General features: G+C 31.8%; 1 protein-coding gene across 2 annotated transcripts in view; it reads left to right on the forward strand.

Annotated features, from left to right (window-relative positions):
* Window positions 1-24,252, forward strand: part of LOC145276780 (tRNA (guanine-N(7)-)-methyltransferase-like) — a 68,210-nt gene that overhangs the window by 33,947 nt on the left and 10,011 nt on the right. For both annotated transcript variants that reach the window (XM_080128059.1, XM_080128060.1), the window contains exons 2-6: window positions 2,637-2,767; window positions 10,286-10,470; window positions 14,742-14,855; window positions 16,945-17,046; window positions 19,367-19,511. In XM_080128059.1, the coding sequence (XP_079984185.1) occupies window positions 2,637-2,767; window positions 10,286-10,470; window positions 14,742-14,855; window positions 16,945-17,046; window positions 19,367-19,498 (664 nt within the window). In that variant the 3' untranslated portion in view covers window positions 19,499-19,511. The remainder of the gene's footprint in view (window positions 1-2,636; window positions 2,768-10,285; window positions 10,471-14,741; window positions 14,856-16,944; window positions 17,047-19,366; window positions 19,512-24,252) is intronic.

Raw genomic sequence — 24,252 nt, forward strand, 5'->3', positions numbered from 1 at the left:
CTTCTGAATGGTTAGAAATGTTCTACTAAGACTTCTGAATGGTTAGAAATGTTCTACTAAGACTTCTGAATGGTTAGAAATGTTCTACTAAGACTTCTGAATGGTTAGAAATGTTCTACTAAGACTTCTGAATGGTTAGAAATGTTCTACTAAGACTTCTAAATGTTTGGAGAAATGTTCTACTAAGACTTCTAAATGTTTGGAGAAATGTTCTACTAAGACTTCTAAATGTTTGGAGAAATGTTCTACTAAGACTTCTAAATGTTTGGAGAAATGTTCTACTAAGACTTCTAAATGTTTGGAGAAATGTTCTACTAAAGACTTCTAAATGTTTGGAGAAGTGTTCTACTAAAGACTTCTAAATGTTTGGAGAAGTGTTCTACTAAAGACTTCTAAATGTTTGGAGAAGTGTTCTACTAAAGACTTCTAAATGTTTGGAGAAGTGTTCTACTAAAGACTTCTAAATGTTTGGAGAAGTGTTCTACTAAAGACTTCTAAATGTTTGGAGAAGTGTTCTACTAAAGACTTCTAAATGTTTGGAGAAGTGTTCTACTAAAGACTTCTAAATGTTTGGAGAAGTGTTCTACTAAAGAATTCTAAATGTTTTGAAGAAGTGTTCTACTAAAGAATTCTAAATGTTTTGAAGAAGTGTTCTACTAAAGAATTCTAAATGTTTAGAAGGAGTGTTCTACTAAAGAATTCTAAATGTTTAGAAGGAGTGTTCTACTAAAGAATTCTAAATGTTTAGAAGGAGTGTTCTACTAAAGAATTCTAAATGTTTAGAAGGAGTGTTCTACTAAAGAATTCTAAATGTTTAGAAGGAGTGTTCTACTAAAGAATTCTAAATGTTTAGAAGGAGTGTTCTACTAAAGAATTCTAAATGTTTAGAAGGAGTGTTCTACTAAGGAATTCTAAATGTTTAGAAGGAGTGTTCTACTAAGGAATTCTAAATGTTTAGAAGGAGTGTTCTACTAAGGAATTCTAAATGTTTAGAAGGAGTGTTCTACTAAGGAATTCTAAATGTTTAGAAGGAGTGTTCTACTAAGGAATTCTAAATGTTTAGAAGGAGTGTTCTACTAAGGAATTCTAAATGTTTAGAAGGAGTGTTCTACTAAGGAATTCTAAATGTTTAGAAGGAGTGTTCTACTAAGGAATTCTAAATGTTTAGAAGGAGTGTTCTACTAAGGAATTCTAAATGTTTAGAAGGAGTGTTCTACTAAGGAATTCTAAATGTTTAGAAGGAGTGTTCTACTAAGGAATTCTAAATGTTTAGAAGGAGTGTTCTACTAAGGAATTCTAAATGTTTAGAAGAAGTGTTCTACTAAGGAATTCTAAATGTTTAGAAGAAGTGTTCTACTAAAGAATTCTAAATGTTTAGAAGAAGTGTTCTACTAAAGAATTCTAAATGTTTAGAAGAAGTGTTCTACTAAAGAATTCTAAATGTTTAGAAGAAGTGTTCTACTAAAGAATTCTAAATGTTTAGAAGAAGTGTTCTACTAAAGAATTCTAAATGTTTAGAAGAAGTGTTCTACTAAAGAATTCTAAATGTTTAGAAGAAGTGTTCTACTAAAGAATTCTAAATGTTTAGAAGAAGTGTTCTACTAAAGAATTCTAAATGTTTAGAAGAAGTGTTCTACTAAAGAATTCTAAATGTTTAGAAGAAGTGTTCTACTAAAGAATTCTAAATGTTTAGAAGAAATGTCTGATCTGATATCAAGTTTCAGATGAAGCATAGTTAAATGGATCCTTTCTTCCAGTTTGTTGCATATTCACCTGATTCTGGCACAGGCATAATGCCAGCACCATTGCAGATTGGAAAAATTTGGGGCCCATGCAAGATGGTAAAACAAACAAGGGTTGAAAAGACTTTGCTCTGAATCTCAAAGAAAATGTCTAAATATAAGGATTTTACAGCAGCTTGTTGAACCTTTAAACAACACTTTTAAAGGAAAGATTTTTATTTTTAAAAAAGAATTTGAATGCTATGGCATAATTCTTGTAAACATATATGTATATAATGTGCATGGCAAATTTATGTTGATACACTGGTTTTCACCAGCAACAATGACTGGCCGGCACCAGATGGATGACCATTTCGGAAGATTAGGTGCTGTATGTACTGCACTAAACTAGAAATTTCCAGGTTGGTAACTGCGTGCACGTTAATTCACTGGGGAAGATGCACTCCCGAATAAACTCACCTGGCAGGTAGACAACTTAATGGTGTACTGGCAACCTACTGCAAAATGCCTTGAACTTGCATGTAGCTAGAGCTGGCTCAATCCTAATGAGCAAAAATGTATACTCGTATCAAAGTTCTGTCGATGTTATACAGAATTTATTTTATTATATTGTACCTAATATGTAGTAGCAACTTCAAAAGTACAAAAAATTTGAGTGTCATTAAGTTTTTATAAAATAAAAAAAAAACGTAAAACAAAAAGAACATAAAAATTTCATGGATTATTATAACTTGCTCCAGAAACGTGAAGCAAACTGCAAAATATGCAACAAAGTAAATATGGTTGATAACCAAAATAAATAGCAATCCAATTTTAAATATGAATTTAAATGTTTTTATGCAATAAAACTATTTAGATTTACAGCTAATATTTTTTTTTTTTTTTTCTGTTTAGCCCATGTCGGCCAGATGCAATGGATTGGTCTGAGTATTACCCAAACTTTTTCCAATCGGATCAGCCATTAGACTCTCAAATTACGAGGATTGAGTATGCAGATATCGGCTGTGGCTATGGAGGACTCTTAGGTATGTTGACAACATTTATATTAATATTGCTAAAGACATGGGATATGTAGAGATATATCTGATGACTGGATTAGGAAATCCAGGACAAAGGTCAAGAGTTAACTATTTGTGTCTAAATTGTGCACCCCCTTCCTTTATTATAAACAAATTTGATTTTTTTTTTTCTTTTTAGCTAACTCTTTACATAACTACAGCTTTATTTCCTCACTCACTGAATTGTAAAAAATTTTGGCCTTGTGGCAAAGTAAGAAAATAAAGATGCGCACACACACACACATATATATATATAGAGTTTGTGAGAATTTCTATTGTATTTTAACCATTTTCTTTTAATAAATTTCTACACCTCAATTATAAACACTATAAAATTTATCTCTACTGTTACATAAAAGGCATTTTGTGTGCGAGTTTGTTCCCTATGGACTCTGAAATAGCTGGGACATTTTCTTTTTTTTTTTTTTTTTCACTTCACACAAATTGATGTCTGAAAATGTTCTTATGTAGGTTTTGTATCAGAATGCCTCCAATAAGTATTGAAAATTCATAATCAAACAAATCTAAAGAAGGAAGTTCAAATTTGACTCGGCTTAACACTTTTATACAGGCTAACATCACAAATTCATTTACAAAGTTTTATCACTGCACAAGCAGAAAGGCCTCACAAATAAAATCAGCAGTAGGCTATTTAAAATGAGCGCGTCCAAAATGAATGTTTCTATTTAGAGCACAGTTGAACCATGATACTTAAGTTTTGCAATTTAAACTTTAATTCAAGCTATTATATAAAATTAATTTCATGAAATAGTCTGTTCTCTATCATGCAATAGACTACAATTTATTGTGGCTAAGTTACTGGGGGGAGGTATGTGGACCTTAAAGATAGGTGATTTTACTGGTTTCAAGAACAATAAAAGTATAGTAGGATGGAACATTTGTTGAGCAAGAATGGATACCATGTAAAAATTCAATACATCTACTCTGATAGCCACTTTCTTATGTAACTTACGACCATTTGACACATTCACTCATGATAATAAAATGCTACATTGTATTCGGTGAGCAGCACCATCACAATCGCCACATCTACTAAGGAAGGAGTTCCTATTTTTCTCAATATTTAGTGCTCCCACTGCTACTGGTTGACACCAGAACAAGTTCAAAATTTTCCTACAATATTGTGCTTACACTGCCATTAACTGGTTATTACATACATGCACATAACATTATCTTTCCATTCCCAATCACAAATAATAAAGTTTCCCTAGCCTGATTCCAGCCATTCTGATTGGCTGAGTACTGACCATTCTTATTCCGGATTAACAGTATTTGTATCATAAATGAATGCTAATCTACCATTCAAATATGGCATCACAATGAGACCTATTTGTCCCCTCTGTGTAAATTGCTGGGTTCTTTTTCTTATATTATGCCAACAAAACATCCCTGACCTTTACTAAATTAAATCAACTGCGTACCTTTTCGCTTATACGTGATTTTTTTGCTGTTTACAATTCCTGTGACATGGCGATTCCTTACATGTTGCGGTGTCGACAGTATCTAAAATAGTTTCTATTTCCTCTCCCTCGCTCTTTTTTTAACTCTGATTATTATTTCTTGCGTGTTTCTGTGTCTGCGTGTTCGTTTTAACAGGCAGCTTGATATAATAACTTGTTATAACAAAAGCAAAAATGTCATCTACCTAATTTAGTTTCAGTACTTTTTTTTTTTTTATGCAACAAAAAAAAATTAGTAAACAAAATATTCTATATTTGGAGTAAATTGCTGTGTCTTTTTTCATTATTATGCCGACCTTAACGGACATATTATTCCTTTTATTGGCACCAATTTCTTGTAATTACTAATTTCATACCTTTTCGTTTTTACGTGGATTTTTCGCTGTTTACATTTACTGCAACACAGCGATTCATTACACGTTACGGCGTCAACACTAACAAAATTTTAATTTCCTCTCTCTGTATGTATATACATATATCTATTCTTTCCAACTCTCTCTCACTCTGATTATTATTTCTCTTGCGTGTTTCTGTGTCTGTGTTCGTTCTACCATGCGGCACACTACAATAAATTGTTATAACAAAAAGAAATTCAGCTACCTAATTTACATTCAGCATTTATGTATTCAGATTGTTGTGAAACAATGAGATAAATAAATCACTAAAAGTATTTTCTTAACTAAATTAAGCATATTTTTTATAATGAAAAAAAAAGCTTGCCACACAAATTCCTTCTTACAACGAAAATAATTTTTTTCTTGGGGTGGGGGGTCCATTTAAACAAACTGAGCTACAGCAACACCTGGCAGGGTACGACTAGTATTTAATAAGAACACTATCAAATTTAGCTGAAGCTGCACTGACAAACTAGAAATTATAAAGATGCACAACAATAAAATACTGAATAGTAATAGAATAAATGATAATGATGAAGCAGCTGACAACTGTAATTGCCAAAACCAGGTGAATCCTCCTTAGAGAACAATTGTCTCACTTCCTTGGTGATATTCCATGCAAAAATAGTCGAAAACCCCAAAATAGAAATATTCTACATAGGAAAGATTTTACAAACGTTATCATTTAATTATAAAATATATAAGGCAGAACTTATGAAAGGATGAAATGAAACCAATAATAGAATGGAGGATAATTAGGAAGGTTAGAATCTGTGGATCACTGTGTCTTGTTTGGAGTGAAAAAGGAAAACTCACCATGCTTTTTGCATCTGAATGAAAAGCTTGAAATAATTAGATTTGAGAATAAAGAAACATTACTGAATGTCAAACATGAGACAGCTTTTAAATTGCAAGCACTTAAAAAAAAAAAAATAGTAAGTAAACTTTGAACTGCAAGATACGTGTTTCCCCCAATCCTCTCCCGCATTACCTTTGAGATTTTATCTGTCGTTTACATATTTAAGATTATTGAGCTTTGGTTGTATGAATTTATATACTTGGGTCTTAGGTAAAAAACTTCAACTATATTCTGTAATCATATTTTGTTTGTTCAAGATAGTACTACAATTTTATTTTATGAGATTTTGGAATTTAAAACTTTAGTAGCCTATGCAAGATTTTTTGTAAATGTTTACAGCAAGATAATTACGAAGTAACACCAGTTTTATGAGGACTGACAAATTGAATTTAAGTAGACTCAAAGTCTACCTAAGGTAACAGGGGAAAACCTGATAGATGTTAAGTAAAAGGCAAAAGGTATGTTTGCACTCTGTTATATACATGTAATTGAAGTCAAAAGATATGAATGCTAGCTGATCAGTGTACTGTACTGACACATCTGAGTTTTAAATGATTCTTGCTCTGTGAATTACACAAATGAGCTTGTGAAATTTTTGAAGGATATGAGTGGAGCAAATAAAACGGGTGTATGTGCATTTATTGATATACGCAGGTAGATTAACTAGTATTTAAATATATCACCAATATATATATATATATATATAAGTACTAGTTGACGTGTGTCTGAATATAAATATATATATATATATATACATACATACACACACACTAATTTTTTTTTTTCTCGTGTGTATTGATAATCATATTAAAAATCCTTTCTATTTATTTAAAAAGAAAATACAACTTTGTTATATATGGACCATGGAATTATATTCACAAGCAAAAGATTTAGCTAATTTGCATATTTTTAAATAGTCATTTTAAGTTCCTGTTAGTTTTTTTTTTTTTTTTTAGTGATCATCATTTGTAAACTATTACGTGTAATTATATTCGTGCAGATATTCTGTGTAAAAAGGTTATAAACACAAACCTTTCTATATGTATATATTTGTTTAAAAAATTTTACCTACCAAACTTCTTTCAGTTTTTGGTCTACAGGCATGAAACTTAATATATAGCGTATTCGAACCCATGCTAAACTTTATATTTGGGGTTTTAGTCAGGGATAATCGGTGTGAAGATTAAAAAAAAAAAAAATGGAATTTGCCAGGTGATAGTCAAACTATGAATATGTATGTTTTAATAGCTATGGGTTTGTTTTAATTTTTAGCTTTGCAGCAAACACGTCTTTGTAGCTTGGGTATTAATGTCAAAGGAAAAAGTAAATCGTAGGCTAAGCGTTTTGGTTTTGATTCTCAGTGGTGGCGCACTATATAGTGCCCCGCAAAAGTTTATAATACACATTTGAAACTGTCAGTTTTTGTATTTCTAGCTTCCAAATGGTAATGAAACTTTATAAACGTAGAAAATGTATTGAAACTAAGATAGAAATAGTGGGGAAAAATTAAAATAATTTAATACAACGCGAAAAGAAAACTCAAAATTAGCAATGCAAAAGTTTACAACACATTTACAAAATAATATCTAGTATTTTGTAGCATAACCATTATTGTTGATTACAGCATGCAGACATTTTGAGTAATCTCCTATGAACGTCTTATTTTATTCCATTCTTCCACACAAATTCTCTCCAATTCTCGCAGATTTGAAGATTCTCTTCTATGGACCTGTAATTTCAATTCTCCCCATAAATTCTCTATATGGTTGAGATCGGAAGATTGACTAGGCCACTTTAAAACAGTCATTTTATTTGAATTAAACCAATTTTGTGAGAGTTTCGCAGTGTGTTTTGGATCGTTATGTTGAAAGATCCATTCTGATTTCAGTTTGAATAACTTTACATTTTCTTTAAAGTTTTTCTCCAAGATACTTTTATAAAGGACTCCATTCATTTTTCCTTTTATTTCCACTTTTCCTACACCTCATACACTAAAGCAACCCCAGATCATAATGGATCCTCCAAATTTTACTGTTGAAATGGTGTTTTTTGACTGATATTCAGTACCTTTTTTTTCTCCAAACTTTCAGTGTTTTTTGGCATGCCAAACAAGTCAATATTGGTCTCAACTGACCAGAGCACGTGATGCCGAAACTCTAGAGGCTTGCTTGTATACTCATTTACAAAATCAAGCCTAGTACGAACGTGCTTTGGCTTAAGGGAAGTTTTCCTTGCTGATCTAGAAAAGATGTCTTTAAGGTGAAGGGTTCTATTGATTGTGTCCTCGCGAACTTTAATTTCACTATTTTCTAAGTCCTTCATCAGCTCTCCAAGAGTAATTCTAGGCGATTTCATAACCTTCCTTGTTAATAACCTTTCAGCACATTTGGTTATTTTTCAAGGACAACTGATCTGGCCAAAGAAAGGGTTGATTTGTGAGACTTCCAGTGCTGAATTATTGTCCCAACATAATTCAATGGAACCATCAACTGTTTGGATATTGTTCTATATCCCAATCTACTTTGATGAAGACTTACAATTCGTTTTCTGAGCTCTTGACCAATCTGCTTATTCTTTCCCATGATGTGGTTGCTTACAATACGGTTATTAGATCAAGAATGACTCAATACTTTTACTAATTGCTTACTTCGATGTCTATTTGTTTTGGGGCTCAGTTGGGTTCACAAGAACAACATGGGAAAACCTGTAGTAGGTGGTTTACAAGTGTATTAAGGTACAAGGATAAAGAGAATAGTAGTAGTTGCAAGTATCAGTAAGATCTCGCTACACCGTACCAGCCTTAGGAGCTGATTATATAGGATCTGGACGAGTCTATTATGGAGTGAGATCCAGTCTCACAACACTATTGCATATTCTTGAACATTCTAGAAGTTTCTAAGCATTTTACCATGATAAACCGTCATAAAATTGAGAAATCTAATGAATTTGATGTGTTGTAAATTTTTGCGATGGTAATTATTGAGTTTTCTCTTCGCACTGTGTTAAATTGTTATTTTTTATTTTTCTCACTGTTCCTATCTTAGTTTCAATACATTTTCTACATTTGCAAAAAGTTTCATTACCATTTGGAAGTTAGAAATACAAAAACTGAGTTTCAAATGTGTATTGTAAACCTTTGTGGGGCACTAATATATATATATATATATATATATATTGGAATAATTCTGATGTTTTCTGATTCTTTATAAAATTCCTAAATATTCAACTAGTTATTTTTCCACGATTATCATAAAAACACATTGTGCAAATATTTTTAAAACGTTACAAAGTATTTAAAGTATATGTAGAGGATGATGCATACTCCCAGTAGTCGAAGATTTTGTTTGAAATAAAATCATATAAAAAAGACTATTACACAAATTTTTTCGGTCTCAATTCCGATACTCCTAAAAGTTCCGATTTTGATCAATCATCCGAACACTATATGTGTGACCATGTTGGTGTGCTGTGTACGGAATGGTCTACCAACTACAGTCATTTTTTTAGTCTACAGACTTGAAACTTGATATATTGGGGTTTGTGGAACAAATTTGATTTGGTTTTAGCCAGTAAAAATAACTGCTGAGGAGGTCAAAATTGAACAAAAAATGGCGGGCATAAATCATCTGAACATATGTGCCCAATATGTATAACGTTATGTCTGTTAATTTTTGAAGTTTTGATATTCATCTGTTAGCTTAGATGGTAACAAATAAGACTGGAGAGCTATGTTTTGATTTTGATTCTGTTTTTCTTATATTATATAGCCACGTCATTATTAAATATGAAGCATAGCATGATAGGATATTTTGTTTTTCTTTCTTCAGCCTGACCACTGATGTGATAACAATCAATTGCTCACTCATCCAGACTAGTTTTTATACCGATTTCTTCTGGTTAACGCATACATAGTGTAAATACACAGATAATAAACCCAAGTTTATTATCATAAGGAAATATTTAGGTGCTTCTACATTATACAAACGAACAAAAATATTGAATTACAAGTGAAACAAATGGTACCTACGTAATTGTCAGGTCTTTAGAAGTAACATATCCAAAAATTACGAAAAACGATAAGGTAGAAAAAAATAATTACTAATAAAGATTTGTGAAAGGAAACAAAATCCCTATATTACACTTACTAAAAGAAAAGATAAGTTAACAGGAAAAATAAAGTTCTGTTATGTCACATGACGAACATAATTCAGAATGTCAGGCAAAATTTATTCTCCATCTAAACTTTATCGAAAAGGTTTGCATTAATATTATTTTTCTACCATATCGTTTTCCATAATTTTTGGATGTCTTACTATTTGCAACATAACACTTATGTTATGCTTTGTCTTGCTTGAAATTCAATATATTTTTTGTTTTTATAATATAGAAGCACCAACATTTTAAGTAAAAGTTACAAAACATTTAATAAACTAACAAAACATTGCTTTCCTATTTGTCAAAATAGAAAATTCTATTTTTTTGGATTGTATATGCTTTCAGTATCCTAATTTCTTTTCAAATTAGTTAAATATTTACCCCCCCCCCACTCTTCCCTCCTTTTTTTTTTTTTTTTTGCTTTAAAATGAATCTTTCCTTATATCAAAAATTGAAAAAAAAAATACATATATATTCAGAATCATCTCATGTCGTTAAAGTGTAATTGATCTCTTTTTATAATTCTATAAAATCTACCCCCCCCCCCTCTGTTTTGAAGATGAATAAAATTTTAATTTTGATATTTTGTTTTCAGTTTCTCTGTCTCCTTTATTTCCTGATAAGTTGATGCTTGGAATTGAGATTAGAGTAAAAGTTTCTGATTTTGTCAAAGAAAAAATCAAAGCTCTGCGTCTGATGAATCCTGGAAAATACCAAAACATTGCTTGTATCCGTTCTAATGCTATGAAATATCTGCCAAATTTCTTTCGAAAAGGACAGGTAATTTCCAAAGAATTTCATCTCTTTTCATTACCCATCAAAATTTTTTTTTTTTTCTTTTTTCCTTATTATGAAAGGGTTTTTTTCAATGTATTTATTTAGTCTTTGAGTAGTGATTTGTGAGAGAATTCAACTATTTGGTTCTCGGTTAAACCATGACTGATATTTTGACCCAAGTTTGATAATGGTTGATGAGATGATGTGGGCACTAGTTTATATACAAGCAAACATGTTAAGAATAAATACGTTAGAAAGCACTTTTTAAAGATTGTGTCCAGCTGATCTAATGGTTATCGTACTTGGCTCACTGTCTTTAGGTTTTGATTTCGATCTCAGCTTGAGTATTTTTTTTTTTTTTTTTTTTCTTAAGTGAACTGTTTAGAAAAAAACAATAGCATGCACCTTTTTTATTATTTTATTTCATTTTATTTTTAAGGAATTTAACGTAACATTAAATACCTATGGTATTTCTGTTTATAAGATATCTGCATTAATTAAAATATATTTATGCATATTTTATGACCGGACAATGCTGGGCGGTCTGCTAGTATATTATGAATTTGTCATCCAGTCTAGAACTTATTAGTGTGGCTAGGTATCTTAAATATGTGTTAGATTTGAAAACTGAACAGCTAGTCACACATACACACTCAAATATATACACACCTAACAAATACTCACAAAGTGTGTATTTTTTTAACCTGTGTAATCTCAGATGTATAATTAAAAAAAAATATTTTGGGGGTCAGATGGCCATTTTTATATAGGGTTCGCATAGCCTTGAATTTTAAGCTTTGTCTTGAAAATCCCTATTTTTATTACTTTTAAAAAGCCTTGAAAATCATATTCAGTAAAAATTTGTCAGAATATTAAAACAAAATTTAAATAAATTCTGAAATTGCATCATATTTCTGGTATTGTCGATACAAGAGTTATGTCCCTTTATCATGAAACTACCCGATGTTATCTATATTCTTTATGGATGTAGGTGAAGTGAAATTCAAACTTCAAATGCTATTTTTTTTAAATATTAAAATATTAGTTTTATGATTTATCTTATTCTTTATATATTAAATTTTCTTTATAAAACTTAAATTTTGTGTGAAGAAATCTTTGAAAAGACTTAAAAGTGGACATTGAAAATTTGTATGAACCCTGTTTGTATCATTAATGTTATAAAGACGTACACATTGTTTAATGTCATCATGCAGTCTTTTCTAACCACTAAAGTGAAGTCATTTTTTTTTTTTTCAGTTATTTCCCTTATACTGACTCGAATTGTGTATGTCCAGAGAAAAGTATGGGTTGGGTGAAGAAAAGAGGGAGGCGAGAAATATAGAAGTTATGTTAACTATTATTAATCTAAAAATCTTAGTTGCTTGAGATTTAAGTCCCATGTATCTCTACAGAAGCAAACTTTAAAGTCTACACATATGCACATCATGGCTTTTAAACTTAGTCTAAATTTGAAAAGTAGAAGTGTATTTTGTATTTACTTATTTAGGCCAGTAGTTCAAAATCCTGAAAATGTGTGTGGGTGGTGTGGTTTGTAACTGTTAGTTAATCATTCTTATTCATGTCAGTTTAAAGCAGTGATGATATGGATAGTTGCTATGATATTAATCGGATACATGAATTCCATTGTTTAACTGTTATTTGTTTTTACTTATCTTCCCCTGTATGGTTGATGTAAACTTGACATAATCTTAGTGCTTTCTGAATGGCACTCCTTAATTCAGAAATTTTTTTTTTTTTTTTTTTTTTTTGCCTGATTTATTTTTTTTAAAAATGTATTTTGTTTATATAATCCAACAAGTCAGACTGCATATTTCTACCTGATGTAAGGATAGGTCAAAGTCTAGGCTTTACTTCTCAATATTTTATGAAGTATTCCCGAAGTTAGGCCATAGAAACGTTGAAAAGCTATTTATCTGATCAGGATGTTTACTGCTATCAAAGCCATACAATAAATTTTTTAATTTCTATCAAAATTTCCACCATTATCCAACAGTCAAGATGTATTGGCTACAATATGGGTCATATAGTGATACTCTGAACAGAGCTAATACTTTCTTCAAACTGACCATCATTTTTTTTCTTGTGACCATGACCTAGATTATCCCAAAATTAAATCTGTTCTCATTTAGACCATGACTAATATTTTGACTCAAGTTTGATAATGATTGATCAAGTGATGTGGATGCTAGTTTATATACAAGCAAACAAATTCAAGTGAAAATATGACCTCTGCCTTGATGAAAGTAGTTAGAAACTTCATGTAAATTTTTATGTATTTTATAATAACTTAACATTTAAAATAGATTATTTATTTCTCAGATTGTTAAATATGAATTTGTAATCTATTATATAAATCTCACCTGTCTGTTTCAATGTATGTATGTTTGTATGTCTGCCTAAAACTTTTGACAGAGGCGACAGATTTTCACAAGGTCGGTATTTTTTGCGAGCCATTTTTGCAAGTCAGGCTAGTTTTATTTAAATAAAAGAATGTTTATACAAAGACCTTTTTTTTTTTTTCTTCTTTTTTTTTATCTATGTAAGTGACCCAACTTTGCTTGACTCATTAATCATTTTCAATCCTCTCATAATATTCATCATCATTTAACTCACAAACTGTCTCATTAACCATTATCCCTAGGTCATTTATGACCTTAATAGTTGGTGATTCACTAATTTAAACACTTTATAAAATTATTCATGAATTGTGAAAATGTTGAATTATATCATATTGAATACATTGATCTTTCAATTGATTTTTATTTTTTAATCTTGTGTATTCCGCAGCATGTTAACTGTTTTCTGTTGTCAATGATATTTTGTACCAAGTTTTTTCTCTCCATGCACTGACATGTATATCCCAAGAATTGATAATTATTTTGGTGTTTCATTGTTTATGATATGTCACTTTTACATATTAGTATAAGACCTCTCCCCCACTTACATTTTAGATGCTTACAAAGCAAAAATGTATAAAGTACTTTTACTAACTCTAACTTGACTGACATGTCAAGTTGGCTTTAGCCATCTTGCGATTTTCTTAGAATATGTAAACTTCCTGTACCAATATGTATGATAAACATTTACTTTTTCATTGTTAGACTGTAAATTCGAATCATTAATTTATAACCAGTTCTCTTTTGAATGTTTTGTTGCCCCCCCCCCCAAAAAAAAAAAAAATGGAGGGATTGAACCTAGTAATTCATTCCCGTTCATCCATTCACACTGTTCTCAATAATCACGTCTTGGATTTTTTTGTTTTAATTTTGCACAAACATTAGTCATGATGTAAGTACATTTTTGCCAGAGCAGATTTTTTGGAATAACTCTTGATGCCCCCCAGGGGCCATTATAGGGATAAAATTGCTCGAAGATCATTCATCTGTTCGTTTGTTAATATGTTGTTCAATAACTACGCCTTGGATTTTTGGAAATTTTGCACAAACATTAGTCATGGTGAAAGTAAATTTTTGCCAGAATTCCTGAATAACTGTGTCCCCCCCCCTCTTCAGCCCCCACCCTTTCCAGAGGTAAAATTATCCTCAAATCATTCATCTGTTCATTTGTTTGCACTTTTCTCAATAACTATGCCTTGGAGTTTTTACAAATTTTGCACAAACATTAGTCAATGTGAAAGTAAATTTTTCACTCATGATGGGGGACCTTGTATGCTCGGCTTGTTTACACATGATGTTAAAAAAAATACTAAAATATAATCAACTAGCTAAAGTACCTGGACGAGTTCATAATAACAATACAAGCCTAAAAGTTTTAATTAATGTTAGCCTGCAGTGCCATGGCCGATTCATGATTAGATAAATCGGTCATGTGAAACATGATTAAAGGAGAAAGGATTTGTCCAGCATAGAGATTATCGTGAGGTGAACGAATCGGTTACGCTGATTATGGCCATGTGGAATGTTCATTCTCATGGGTAAAACTATTTTAGAAACATGGATGTCTTAAATCGCAGGAAGGTTGACCGGCCAAGGAAAACTTCAAAACAAGTGATTAGACAAGCTTGCAAATTAATCGTCCCAACATTAATATTTACCCATATTCACACATTAAACTGAATGGTTTGTTATGCATAATCACGCCTATGTAACCTTTTGTATATTTGACAATGTTTACACGTTATGAGCATATTGTTACTGAACAATATTGTGATACTAATAGTATTAACATCTTTGATGTTTTTGCAAGATTATATGTTGAATTTTATTTTTTTATTTTTTTTTTTTTTTTTTTAGCTATCCAAGATGTTCTTTCTCTTTCCTGATCCTCACTTCAAAAAGACTAAACATAAATGGCGTATTATAAGCCAAACGTTACTTGCAGAATATGCTCACGTTCTAAGGATCCACGTAAGTAATATTCTGAATCAATAGTATATGATTAGGTTGGCAACTAAGTTCTTGCTGTTTTTTCTTAAATTAAAATAAGAACAAACAACTATTTAATCAATTATGTATTCTCCATTCGTGTTCACAACTTTCTCCCAACGTTCAAGATTCTCAATAATTTTGCAGTAGAAATCATTTAATTTTGCTTTAAAAAATAAAATATAACAAATTAATTTTCAAACAGAATATATTAAAACGGCAAGAACTTAGATGCCAACCCAATATATATATATATATACTAGAAAAAAATACCAGTTGCAGAAATTCCTCGATTTTCACCATTTTTAGATCATTAAAATCAAGACTGAATAGTCCTAAAACTTTGTCTAGAATCTTTATTCCAATTTTATAGAAAATTCATTACAGGATTTTGCTTCTGGAAAATATCGAAGAAATTGAAAGTCTAATGACACGAATTAATACAAATCTTAAATATTTGAGTTTTCACATGAGGTGTTGTGCACGTATTATATTCTAAAACTCTTTAAAACATTCCAAAGGAATTGAAATTTGGGGAAAATTGATATTTAATATTAATTATAAAACTCTGGACTGTCTGGGTATCCTTGCTTGCTTGTATTCTCTAAAAATCTGAATTTGTTTGTCACCTCAAGTTTTCACATCATGACGTAATTTTTAGCAAACTTTTCAAACTTAACAACTAAGGCTAGAAAGCTATGAGTTTTGGTTTTGGTTCTAGCTGATGGCACCTAAGTCATTTTTCAAAAGCTTTTGAAGTCACTTATATTATTGGGTAAAATATAATAATCAATGCAGTATTGGTGATATAATACATATGAAACCTGCATTTAAGCATTTTTGATTACTAGGTCACGCTGGGCGCACCACTATATATTGGGTACTTGTACAGTTTAATCAAGACATTAAAAAATTAAAATATTGAAAACAGTTGAAATTGTACGTACCTGTTATGGAATGAAGTTCTCCAAAAAAATAATTTCACTTAATTTCATCAAGCAGTGTTTTTATTTTTTTTAATTTATTTATTTTATTTGTGTGTTGTTTTTTTTTTTTTTTTTTTTTTACAGCAGAAAAACAATTGATGATACCGAGCAAAAGGTTAGATTTTTAGGAAGAAAACCTAGTATTAAAGACGGGAGTGTCGGTGCTTTAAATTATCTCCCCGTGGCACGTTGAAAAAATTCAAGATGGGTACCTTCAACACGCTGTCATGAAACGAATTTTTCCACTGTAAAAAAACAAAAAAAAACTACTCTATCAAATTGAGTTTTTTTGTTTTTTTTTTCTCAGAGATCTTCAGTCTAAAGCACATGTACAATGTAATTTTTTTTTTTTTTTTAATGTCTTGATTAAACTGTACAAGTGCCTAATAATCAATAAAGAATTGGCTTTATAATAAATACAAAATCTGAATACATTTAAATATTTATTTTATGAAAGGGCAATGCTGGGCGCCTACCTAGTACTTATTCAAATTTCTCAAAAATAAGGCATCCAAATTTTTGTGCATAGCTTCCACCTGTTTTTCTTTTTATAATCCTCTTTGCATTTTATTAAATATGTAATGTTTTTATCACCAAAAGTTTTTATCTGGGATTATTCACTTTTATGTAATTTTTACGAATATATTGCCGCGTCTTTTTTTTTTTTTTTTCTCATAAAATGACGGGCTTAGATGTTTCTGATAAACATGGTACATGAATTAACTTTTTCTTGTCTTTCATTGTATGATTTTCTATTTTCACTACCGCTGTTTCATCTGAAACAGTCGTTTTTGCTGCTACATGTATTCTTTGTCTAATAATTGTTGCAGTGTTGTTCCTGATTGTCTAGTGGTCGTTCTCTCTTCGATGGAGCTAGATAAATAAAACTTTTCCTTTAATCACTAAATACATTGTTGTAGAGTCAAAATGCATATAGTCTGACTCTACAAAATTGTGTTTAGACACATACATTGAATGACTGTGCCTTAGTTCAAAAGATTTGATTCTAAACTTGTATTTTTTTTTTTTTTAATTTATTTAAAAAAATTTTTTTATTTTATTTATTTATTTATTCATTTTTTTAGGGCCTCGTTTATACAATTACGGACGTGAAGGAAGTACACGAATGGATGGTAAAGCATTTTGAAGAATTTCCATTGTTTGAAAGAGTTGAAGATAATGAATTGGTGAGTTTGAAAAATATTATTTTTGGATGGTGTTGTTTTGGAGGAAGTAATCATTTATGTATCTTGGTTCAAAAAGTGTTGCAGGGATTGATCAAGTTTGGGCTGCTAGATCTGTTTTTGTACACTTCTATCAGTCCTTATGGAAAAAATTTAAATAAAAACAAAGGCCTATTTACCAGTCAATCCTTCTCTATGGCTGCAAAAGATGACCAATTTGTCCTTCATCAAAAAACCTTTTATACTAAGGCAATTTGTATTTTTGCAACTGCCAGAGTGCCCCTTTTTGGGAGTTGTTTTTTAACCCTTGTATTAAAAATGACTGCCACATTTTGCTTTTGTGGGAAGCAAATAGATACCATAATGGCTCCTTGTTCAGGTCCTGTCGAGTCCTCTTAAGCAGGGGTAGCCCTTGATATTCCAGACAATGGCTTTTTTTTTTCTTTTAAATCATAAACAGAATTGATCTTGACTGAATTCTAAAAATTATTTATCAAAACTGGAAAAGTCCCAGCATTTATTGTTAATTAAAATACTGACGTGAACTCCCTTTTCTATGGCTGAAACTATAAGGGCTTAAACAAAGAAAATGCATTTGTGATTTCAACGAACCTCCCGTTCTGAGTGGCAGTCATCGTCCCATGGATAGGAAGAAGAAAGAGGCAGACCTAAAGACTCATTGGTCACTCATGGTCTTGCAGAATCAGGATTTGTGCTTGTAATCCGGGGCGACAGGGTGTTGTCGAGAATTGAATTAAATTCTATTGGTAGAGTGGCAGTCATTCCATCTGGCAAATTCTCAATATAGGTCTGTGCATTGGGAACCCTAAGCAGTCACACCGCGAGTCAGAAGACAGGAAGAGACCCAACTGAATGGGGTTGAGACTCCAAATTGCTCCTACTCCTACTGGACTGCACATTATTGAAAATCTGACTCTCGAACTTGGTGTTAGTGACTGAACTTGAAAATTGCCTAGACTACTCTGCTTTCCCTCCTACTGGACTACACATTGTTGAAAGTCAGACCACATTACTGGCCCTCAGACTTGGGGTTAATGACTAAACTTTAAAATCGCTCAGACTGACCAAAGAGTGCTGTCCAGATAAATATTAAGGCATGTTGAGACTTGTGAAAAATCAGTGAATGGCTTTTTTCTATGAATAATAATTGTTGCGTTATCCAAAAAGTTGTCGAACTGTTGTTCTTTCTTTTAGCTAAAATGACCTCAAAATAACCTCTACTTCATGGGGATACAACTTTTGGCGACCAATGTTGAATGATTTGTCCTTTCAATCTTTTACAACTTGGAGAAAGGGTAAATATCAACTAATTGTAATATTTTAGATGTTGCTCCTGTCTCTAAATGTTAGGAATTTTTTAAAAATATATATATATATATATAAAAAGAAATATCGTAAAAGACAAGAGGAAATGAGTTTGTGAGAACAAAAAGTATAGAAAACGGGTTTATTGGCAGAATAATGGAGTGGAAATTGTTCACTGAGGTAAACAAAGGTAAGCTGAATGGTGTGGCAAACAAAAGGTATAAAAGCTAAATATATATTTAGAGTTAGGGTGTGGACGGTTTTAGGTGTGGTTGTGAATTTTATGACGGTTGACTGTTGAGAGCAGTTTGTGACATCTAATGTTTTGTGAAGTTTTATGACAGTCCAGTTAAAGACATGCCATTTGGCTAGAGTTGAAAATGATTGCAAGTTTGACTCTCTCGAAGGCAGATCGTGGCTTGGACCAGGTCGTGAGAGATTGATATGAGTTGACATCAACTAACGAACTTGACGAAAAAACTAAGATGTACGTTAGCATTAGAGGGTAGTTTCACATATACACACCCGGAGTGCAACTGATATTTAGAAAAATGTTGGAATTTGTTTTTTATTTATTTATTTTATTTTTTAATGTTTTTTTTTTTTTTTTTTTTTAATTTTTTTTTTTATTACTTTTGAGCCAGTGCACCCCCCCCCTCCACTGCAGTTGCCAATACGTAAGAGACTATGACACAACCAGAACCAAAAGAGAAGTTAAATAAGAAATCCAGTGTTGAGAGCAATGTGAGGACCACACGGTTTGGACACAACCCCACCAACTTCCTAGGGGTTTGTTATTCAAACTTATGGTTTATTTTATTGTTTTGAAATACAAATTGTAAATACAATTTTAAAAATATGAATTTCCACCATCTTTGTAAAAGGTAAAAGTTGGCAAATAAATTTTTATTCTGCCTTTTTTTTTTTTTTTTTTTTTTTTTTTTTAATTGAGCAAAAACAATGCCTATTTTTAACTTTTTGTTTTTATTCCTTTTAGAAAGCTGACATCATTGTAGAAAAACTGTTTGATAGTACAGAGGAAGGTCAAAAGGTTACTCGAAATAAAGGGGACAAGTATTTAGCCGTTTTCAGAAGAGTAGCTGATCCTTATCTTGTGCATATGCAATGAAAACAGAAAAAAGGTTAGTACTTAAGCTATATCTTGTTTCATATTGTTGCAATTTGAAACATAATTTTTGTGTTTATGTGTATGTAAAGTGGGTTTTTATATTTTTTATAGACGTCAAACTTTAAATTAAAATTAATCTATGCAATGTTTTTATTGTAAAAATAAATGCGATTTATTGCAAAGATAAGTTTTTGGCATTTATAATTTAAATACAATTTCGGACATATGCCTCCCCCTCAGCTCGTGCCTATATAACCTAATCTAGAAGTCCAATTTTTATAAACTCTACCCATTAAATTAGGCTTTGTTTTGCCAATAACGCCTCAAATGTTGTCTTCCAAGTGGTTTATTCTGTCTGATCTATCAGTGTAGGCATGGGACTTCACATATCCCCAAAGAAAATAATCTAAAGGGGTTGTCGCACGAACGAGGTGGCCAGTTGATGGGCTCATTTTGTGAAATTATTTGTTCAGCAAATGTTTCTTTCAGTAAATTTGTCTCATTTGCAATTTGCAAATGCTGTTTGTGTTTTAGTCTCTTCATAATGAATTGCCAAAACAAGCTGAACTCCAAATAACTGATAATTGCGAAATCTGCAATTTAAGAAACTTATTGTCGATTTAAAGTTTGTCGCCTCTAAAAAGAACATCCTATATGTATGTGTGTGTGTGTGTGTGTATATATATAAAATCTCACTGATGAGCCATTTCCAAACCCACAGAAATTGCATGCGATGGACAAACGTGTGTGTGTGTGTGTATATATATATATATACACACACGCACGCACACATAATCTCTCACTGATGAGCCATTTCCAAACCCGCAGAAATTGCATGCGATGGACAAACGTGTGTGTGTGTGTATATATATATATATATATATATATATATATAAGGATATGTATCCATATAAAATTTATTTACAGGGTGTCTCACATTTTAAATAAAACCTTTAAGTGCAACTACAATATAATAACGTAAAAATTGATTTCAAAAGAAACAATGGTATCTACTGACTTTGTCAATTTCAACTAAAAGCAATATCTACTTAATTGGCATGTCTTATATATTGCTGCATTACTTAAATATTATTTGATAATGTGATATAACAAGAGAAGTAACTCAGTTATGGTTAAACTGAGCAAAATGAAAATTTTTTTTTTTTTTTGAATTGGCAGCAGTTACATGCTATTTACCTCCCTTTGAAATTCTTTGGTGCTTTTTTAACCAAACATGTTTTCACTAATTTTCGTCAAAAAATATTTTCTCTAATAGTTTTTTTTCTACTTATTGGTTTCGTAATTCTTGGATATGTTCATTACTGTAATATGACAATTAATTGGTTTCACAAATTTTGCTATTATAGTGTAGTTGCACCAACCTTTATTTATGAACATAGTGAAATGGATCAGCTTCAAATACAGAAGACAAATGTAATTGAAGAATCCTGTTCGCAAATGTTCAAATTGATGACCATTATTTTCCAGACAATGCTGATAACAGTGAGTACATTTTTTTTAATTTTTTTTTTTTTTTGAGACACCCCTCTCTCTCTCCTTGTATACATATATAAATGCGAGCATGAAAAGTAATATGGCTAAGATTAAACATGGAAAAGTAAAAGGACTAGTTGTTAAAACTGGAAAAGAAAGATCATATGCTAGTAAAAAGTATAATAAATTTATAACTTAAAATATTGTAGCATTAAGAATTACAAGACAAATTCAATTTAACATTATATAATCAATTCTTAATACTGCAATATTTTAAGTTATAAATTTATATTTTTTACTAGAATATCTTGTCCTTTTCTTTAACAGTTTTAACTAGTCCTTTTACTTTTCCATGTTTATTCTCAACTATATTACTTTTCATGCTCGCATTTTTCTATTTAATCCATGATTTTTTTCAGGCTTTGCTTTGAAATATTTTCTGTTTCACTTGTTACCTGTGAATTATAAGCAACAGTACAGCTGAGCAACAGATTGGGACAGCTATTAATTATTAGTGACAGTTTTTTTTTTTTTTTTTTTTTTTCTGACATCACTTCCGCCGTTCCCAGCAGATTTGAGGTAGTGTAACAGATTTGGTTGCTATGGTAACCAACGGACAATTAAAAAAAACGTTGCTATGTTCCTTACACATTCTGAGAATTTTTGAACATAGTAATTTTATAACTTGTTTTACTGAATGAAAATTTAAATTTTCTTTGTCAAAATATAGCTGAGGTGACCTAATGAACTGTAAAAATTGTTTGAAATTTGGTCGCAAAATGAGTGAGCAGTGAAGATTTAAAGCAATTTCAAATGAGTAAAACTAGCATTTAAACATATATTCAAACACTACACACTGATTATGGTGTCTCCAAAATAAAATTCCATATAAATTGTGGATCAATTTTCAGTATTTATTTTGGCAATGCTCAATATGTGAATAGAGCTATGTAGTAAGTTCTGAACAAAATATACATTTTAATGTTTTAAAATGATTATAATTTAAACAATGAGAGCAAAAACGCTCTGTAAAATGATAAAGTAAAGGTATTTAACGAAAACTTATTTGAAATCAAAATCCAAAATTCTGCAATCTAATATATTAAAATCGAAATTTGTTAGCTCTTTGAGGCATTTTTGGATTAAAATTAAAGAAAATGTTTTCATCAGTATGTTTCTAAAAGCAGTTTGTCTGTTTAGTCTGTTTTTAATTTTAATTCAAAGATGTTTCAAAAAGCTTACAAGTTTCAATTTTATTACACTACGGTGTACATGCACCTTTTTTTAACTCTCACTGGAGAGTTCCAACAAATCCGTATATATCACCAGCTAATGCAATCTTGATAAAACAACTTGAGAACAGACAGAAACAAAAGAACTATTTTAATCTCTGAAGGATATGACATCCGAAATTAATAAGAAATATTTCAATTAAAAAAAAAAAAAAAAAAAAAAAAAAAAAAAAAGCATATTTTTGCATCTGGACATGTTTCTAAAGTCTGAAACATTACATGTCCAATGTTGCGGCCATGTAATTTTGTTTATATTAATAAAAATTATACACACACTTACAAAAGTGATCACTGCCAGATGTCCCAGGCATGTTTCATCCCAACCCTGTGTGTAATTCATGTGGCACATACTTTGTCTATCAACTGCTGGCCTACTGACTAATATAATATCCCATGGCAGAAGCCAACTCCACAAGTGTCAGAGGTTTAATATAGCTATATACAAATGGAACTCTGTTGTCTTGCATGGCATTACTACTCTCGTGACCTTGCACCTTTTGATTTTCACCTCTTCCTAGCCATGTAGTTATTTTTGAAAGGAAAGCATTGTCAAATGATACAGCCTTGATTTCTGAAATCACGTCATGGTTGGAGGACCTTCTTGAAGGTGGGTTTCTACAAAATACAGTCTCCAGAGCTGCATTAAATGATTGGAGAAATGCATAACTCTGGGTGGTTCCTATGCAGAGAAAGACTAATAAGTTTTGTTGCTCTACTGCTATGAGAAGTGGGTCAGGGACATTACTTATTGAACGCCTATCAAATGTCCTATCTGCAATAAGTCTTGTGAAAGTAAGTCAGGGCTGCTGAGCCATATACTGTGTACATAACCAAAAATTGTAATCCTGTGGGGATGGCCTTTTTGTGAAGCAGATGCAATGGTTTTCCGTATAAATTATTGAATTTGTTTAAAGTATCACAAATAAATGATATAAAAGCAAAGTATTTCTTCACATTTGATTTCAAATGTTTTATCCATCCCCATATTCTATCCTGATCTCTTCATTTTTGATATTCCCATGTAGAGACCGATTTGTTTTTCGGTTGACTTTGGAAACAGTAGCCAGCCTGACATTAGTAAAGAGTTGGGAGGATCTTACTAACCTGCTACTCTTATTTCATTCTTTATTTTTCATTCTTTTTGGGTGTTTGTAGAGCTTCTCACTCCTTATCTTGTGTGTGTGTGTATATATATATATATATATATACACACACGCACGCACGAGAGCTATATATATATATATTATATACACACACGTTCTCCTGGATTGCCAATTTGTTGTGGCGGAGAACCTTGTGTGTTCCGATGAACCTGAGAGCGATGCCGTCCGGAGCCTAGGCTCCTGGTAGGGCCACCCATGGCGGTAAGGATGAAGGGGAGGTTCCAGACAAAGAGTGATCCAAAAGACCTCAACGGCTGATGCGGCGGATGATGACAATAATGACACAACGGCACTGAAGGCGGATGAAGGCTGCAACAGAGGAGGGTCTCCAGTCGTTGTGGTTCTTCATGCCATTGGAATCAGGCCCTCCTCTGCCAAGGGGCCGTGTGGTGGCTGCAGGCGCATCAGTCTCCCCACGTTAAGACATCACGCACAGGCGTCCTCGCGAAAGGGAACACATCCTACTCTACATTATGGATGGAAAAGTCTTGTGACAGTTTTAGTCATTAAGCTCCCGGACTAAGGCAGAGAGAGCTCTCCCTTAATTCCCGGATAGAAAAAGTCCTGTGGCGACCAGGAAGTGGTGACGGGAGCAGGACAGTGTAGTCTGGCAGCTCCTAGCTACAACCTGGCACATAGGCGGTGGGTGCCAGATTCAGTCGCTAACCTCATGGACCAAGGCAGAAAGAGTTTTATGGCAGCTGCATCCATGACTGATCAGCCCTGTTTAGGATCTACTCTGCTCACCCCATTAGGGGAGGGGGGTTAGAAAGGGTACCCCTAAAAATAGCCTGCCTCAAAAAAA

This window comes from Euprymna scolopes, chromosome 5 (genome assembly GCF_053919585.1).
Source record: "Euprymna scolopes isolate OS-2025 chromosome 5, ASM5391958v1, whole genome shotgun sequence".
NCBI classification, from domain to species: Eukaryota; Metazoa; Mollusca; class Cephalopoda; order Sepiida; family Sepiolidae; genus Euprymna; species Euprymna scolopes.